At 44.4% G+C, this 5,393-nt stretch overlaps 1 protein-coding gene across 3 annotated transcripts; it reads right to left on the bottom strand.

Moving 5' to 3' along the window:
- Nucleotides 1-3,424: 3,424 nt before the first annotated feature.
- LOC148027697 (U-box domain-containing protein 15-like) lies at nucleotides 3,425-5,393 on the bottom strand. 3 transcript variants are annotated; one of them, XM_087689393.1, is made up of 2 exons: nucleotides 4,789-5,393; nucleotides 3,425-4,643 (listed from the first exon to the last, which is right to left on the bottom strand). In XM_087689393.1, the coding sequence occupies exons 1-2, from the start codon at nucleotides 4,836-4,838 to the stop codon at nucleotides 3,578-3,580; spliced, it is 1,116 nt and encodes a 371-aa protein (XP_087545519.1). In that variant the 5' UTR covers nucleotides 4,839-5,393; the 3' UTR covers nucleotides 3,425-3,577. The 3 variants fall into 3 exon arrangements, with proteins under 3 accessions (XP_087545519.1, XP_087545521.1, XP_087545520.1); XM_087689395.1 differs by having other exon boundaries at nucleotides 3,437-4,724; nucleotides 4,789-5,391; XM_087689394.1 differs by having other exon boundaries at nucleotides 3,438-4,713; nucleotides 4,789-5,391.

Genomic DNA, 5,393 nt, shown 5'->3' with positions numbered 1-5,393 from the left:
GACACCAATTTTGATGCATGGAAGGCTTTCATATTGAGATTTCCAAGCTGAACACCTGTTGGGTATCTTGTGTGGCCTTCTGCAAACCATCGCTCAATGGCCTTGCGTTCATATGTCTGCCCGGATGCAATTTGCACTGGGTCTCGCATAACGTCCTGTGTAATGGAGCAGATGAAAGACTTTAAGGGAAGAATCAAGGTGTCTCTTCTTCCATGATGGGAAGAAGGCATGGCCATCAACTCCGGTACTCTGATTGTGGTCTCTGTCTTTGCTGCTGCAATTGCCTTCTCTAGCAAAACAATCAACTGTTCCACATACAAAGCGTGTGCCTTTCCGCTTCTCATCTCTGCAGAAACCTTCTCCTCCTTTAGTCTAGCAACCTCATTGGCAAAGCCCTCGCTGACAAGAGAAGTAAAGCCCAAGCACTCTACAACTTGTTTCGCAAGCTTGGAAGCCAAGACAGCATCTGTAGCAATGGAGTCAAGTGCATCATGCTCCAGGAGATCGTGCAGGCTTTATTCCTTCGTTGCGAGCTTGATGGAGCGACATTCATTTAGTGCCTGTTTCTCATCAGCGAGGCGGCGCTGGAGAGAGCTGGACCATGGAGTATCATCAAGAAAGGATTCAATAGCTTCATTGAAGTTGCCATAACAGTGCTGTAATCGAAGCCAGAGGTCGGGGCAGCACATGAGCAGGTACATGGGGCAATGGTTGGAGTACTCTTCCACAAGCTGTTCTACATCCTGCAAGTGTCTGTCCATCTTGCTGGTGCTGGAGGCAGCAAGGATCGTTCCACGGATCTCAAGCTCCCGTTCCATCTCTTTGACAAGCGCAGCAAGCTCATGGAGATGAGCTGCGAAAGGGGAGAGGAGGGAGTGTGCCATGTGAATAGGTGTAACAACCTAAATAGGTGTAACATAATGCCAGCTGTAAATAGGTGTAACAACCTAAATATAATAAGTAATGAGTTAGTGGCTATGTGAGAGTCATAATGACCACCGATGTGCTAAGTGTAGACGTGTGGACCCATCTAACCAGGTGGTCCATCATTAATGTCCACATGTGTTGAGCTTGTCATCTCAACATTTCTCCTCAAGCTCAACTGCATCTCTGCAACTCCAAGTAAGCTTCAAAATTTTTGAAGCTTCTCTGTACCCAATGCCTTCATAAAGATGCCAGCTATCTAATCCTCTATGCTGACATACACCAAGTCAATCTCACCTGCTAGTACCTTCTCTTTCACAGAGTGGTAGTGTACCTCAATATGTTTTATCCTCGCGTGTTGAACATAGGGTTCGTAGCCAACTATATACTGCTCATGTTGTCACAATAAATGACAACTGGACCTTCCCCCTTGCACATCGAAATCAACCAATAACTTTTGCAGCCATACTACCTCACATGTTACAACAACAGCACCTCCATACTCAGCCTCTGTACTTGACAAAGCAACTGTAGATTGCTTTTTGTTGCTCTAAGTAACTGCTCCACTACCAAGAGAGAACATGTATCCGCTCGTAGATCTTCTATTAAACATACTACCAGCCCAATCTGCATCTCTGTATATCCAATCACCTATACATCTGTACCTGCCTCATAGAAAAGTCCATAACGTAATGTGGACTTCACATATCTCAATATGCGTCTGACTGCATCCAAATGTGGCTTTTTAGGTACTTGTATAAACTGACTCACAAGACCAAAACAACATAGCTCAAGTCTGGCCTTGTAATGATCATGTAGATCAAACTCCCCACTATCCTCTTGAACATAGTAGGGTCTTCTATCTCATCCCCAACATCGGCACTCAACTTTACATTCTGCTCACTATCCTCTTAAACATAGTAGGGTCTTCTATCTCATCCCCAACATTGGCACTCAACTTTACATTCTGCTCCAACAGGACTGAAAGTGGTTTGCATGCTGTCATATCATACTTGGACAACATATCCAAGCCATACTGTCTTTGGGACAGCCATATACTATCATCACATCTGATCACCTCAATACCAAGGAAGTACCTTAGCTCACCTAAATCCTTCATCTCAAACTTCTTCTTCAAAAAGTCCCTGACTCCAACAATCCCACTATCACTATCACCTGTAATAATCAAGTCATTCACATAGATAACTATGATAACCAAACCTGCATCTCCCTTTCTCACATAAAGTGAGTGATCAGCATCAGAAACATAAAAGCCAATATTGACAAGATACTCTCTGATCTTGTCAGACCATGCTCTAGGTGCTTGCTTGAGCCCATAGAGAGTGCCTTCTTCAACCTGCACACATACATGGGATGCTCTAAATCTTCATAACCTACTGGCTTATCCATATACACTTCTTCTTGCAAATCACCATGCAAAAAGACATTCTTCACATCCATTTTCTGCAACCTCCAACCTTTGGTTGCTGCCAAAGCAATCACATATCTGATAGTTTCCATCCTAGCAACTGGACTGAAGGTTTCTTCATAATCTATCCCATATGTCTGGGCATAGCCTTTTGCAACCAGCCTAGCTTTGTACCTACTAATAGAACCATCTGCATTGTGCTTAATCTTATAAACCCACTTACATCCAATAGCTTTCTTGCCCTTCGGCAATGATACTAGATCCCAAGTCTTATTGGCCTCTAATGCAACCATCTCCTCATCCATTCTACATCCCAATGAGCATGACCAACAGCCTCCTCAAAACATGTGGGCTCAATATCCTCAATCACTTTCACCATATAAACATAATGGTGAGCTGCATAACCTTCAAAACCAAATCTGTTAATAGGATACCTCACCCTACTAGACTTGCGTACCACTGGATCACTCAATGGAGTCTTTGCATTGACATGTGCTCTCTGCACACTTGGAGTCCTCACTGAAGGAATGCCAAGCTTATCATCCAAGCTCTTTGAGCCACTGGAGTCTCCATCAAAAACTGCATCAATTCCATCTGACACTTTATTATTTCCTTTGTCTTTACCTGTAGTGCTACTAGATACGCCTGAATATGTAGAGCTACTCCTTAGTCTCCTAGACCAAGGACTACCAGATGATGCCTCTAGTTGACTAAGAGTCCATGATTCTTGCTTTTCAGCCTGCACATGAGGGTCATGATCATCATCATCATCCAATGCATCACCACTAGATGCATACCAACTGCTCATTTCATCAAAGATGACATTCGTGCTCACTCTGAACTTACATGTGACAGGGTTATAACAACGATACCATTTCTGCTCTAAAGACTATCCAATAAAAACACATTTTTCTGCCTTTGGATCGAGTTTCTTCCGTAGCTCATCTGGCACATGAACGTATGCAACACATCCAAATATCTTCAAGTGCGATACATCAGGCTTCTTGCCGGTAAAGCATTCTTTAGGAGTCATACCATGAACTGCAGCTGTGGGAGTTCTGTTCATAATATAAACAGCAGTATGAACAGGCTCAGACCAAAAACTCTTAGGCATATTCTTTTCAGCCACCATCAAGGCGCATGCATTGTAATCACACAATGGAGGCAAAAACCCACAGACTACTAGCAGGATAAGGTCTATCAGGTTCCCAAAGCCATCTGAGGTTACGAGACGCAGCCAATGTGGTGGAGGAGGATTTTGGACACCAATTTTGATGCATGGAAGGCTTTCATATTGAGATTTCCAAACGGAACACCTGTTGGGCATCTTGTGTGGCCTTTTGCAAACCATCGCTCAATGGCCTTGCGTTCATATGTCTGCCCGGATGCAATTTGCACTGGGTCTCGCATAACGTCCTGTGTAATGGAGCAGATGAAAGACTTTAAGGGAAGAATCAAGGTGTCTCTTCTTCCATGATGGGAAGAAGGCATGGCCATCAACTCCGGTACTCTGATTGTGGTCTCTGTCTTTGCTGCTGCAATTGCCTTCTCTAGCAAAACAATCAACTGTTCCACATACAAAGCGTGTGCCTTTCCTCTTCTCATCTCTGCAGAAACCTTCTCCTCCTTTAGTCTAGCAACCTCATTGGCAAAGCCCTCGCTGACAAGAGAAGTAAAGCCCAAGCACTCTGCAACTTGTTTCGCAAGCTTGGAAGCCAAGACAGCATCTGTAGCAATGGAGTCAAGTGCATCATGCTCCAGGAGATCGTGCAGGCTTTGTTCCTTCGCTGCGAGCTTGATGGAGCGACATTCATTTAGTGCCTGTTTCTCATCAGCGAGGCGGCGCTGGAGAGAGCTGGACCATGCAGTATCATCAAGAAAGGATTCAATAGCTTCATTGAAGTTGCCATAACAGTGCTGTAATCGAAGCCAGAGGTCGGGGCAGCACATGAGCAGGTACATGGGGCAATGGTTGGAGTACTCTTCCACAAGCTGTTCTGCATCCTGCAAGTGTCTGTCCATCTTGCTGGTGCTGGAGGCAGCAAGGATCGTTCCACGGATCTCAAGCTCCCGTTCCATCTCTTTGACAAGCGCAGCAAGCTCATGGAGATGAGCTGCGAAAGGGGAGAGGAGGGAGTGTGCCATGTGACTCTTACTGGGGCTCACATTACTAGACTTGAGAGCCAGAGATGCAAGGCGCCTGCTTGTGGAGGAGGGCCAGAAGTTCAGAGAACCAAATTCATCCGCCATTGTCATCATAGATATATGATCACACGTCTTTGCATCACAGCTGAAGAACAGTCAATCCACCACCGGCACAGTACAGATGTATATAATCACAAATGAATTTTGATATCCCTCTGAGCCACAGCTGAAAAAATAGTCAATCCACCATTGACACAGATACTTATGATCACAGATGAAATTTCACATACCTCTGCATCACAGCTGAAGAACCGTCAATCCAACAGTCCATCACAGACATGTGCCATCACAGATGCATCGCAATCTCTCTCCATCACAGCTAAAAGAGAGATGAGTCGTGATGTCTCTCTGTATCACAGCTGAAGAATAATCAATCCCCCATGTCATCACAGGCGTACATAATCACAGATGAATCACGATATCTCTCTATATCACAGCTAAAAGAGAGATGAGTCGTGATGTCTCTCTGTATCACAGCTGAAGAATAATCAATCCCCCATGTCATCACAGGCGTAAATAATCACAGATGAATCACGATATCTCTCTATATCACAGCTGAAGAACAGAAAATTCGCCATCGTCATCGAAAATTTATGTAATCAGAGGTGAAAATCATGATCTCTCTCTCTGACACAGATAACATCTGGGTAATTATGATGAATCGATGTCAGCTCTCTGCATCAATTTGCCAAAGATGAATCATGCATGCTCTCTCTCTCTCTCTCATAGCCAGACCGCCATTGTAATCGCAGACACGCACGCATCACACAGATAAATCATTGACGCAGTCAAAGCGCGTTTTAAAAAAAAGATGGCGAAATGTGTTCACGCACAC

Source organism: Lygodium microphyllum, chromosome 12, assembly GCF_053477565.2.
Source record: "Lygodium microphyllum isolate KBCC chromosome 12, Lygodium_microphyllum_v1.1.10, whole genome shotgun sequence".
NCBI lineage: Eukaryota > Viridiplantae > Streptophyta > Polypodiopsida > Schizaeales > Lygodiaceae > Lygodium > Lygodium microphyllum.
The sequence above is the reverse complement of the archived record's forward strand: the minus strand, read 5'-3'. Positions and strand labels throughout refer to the sequence as shown.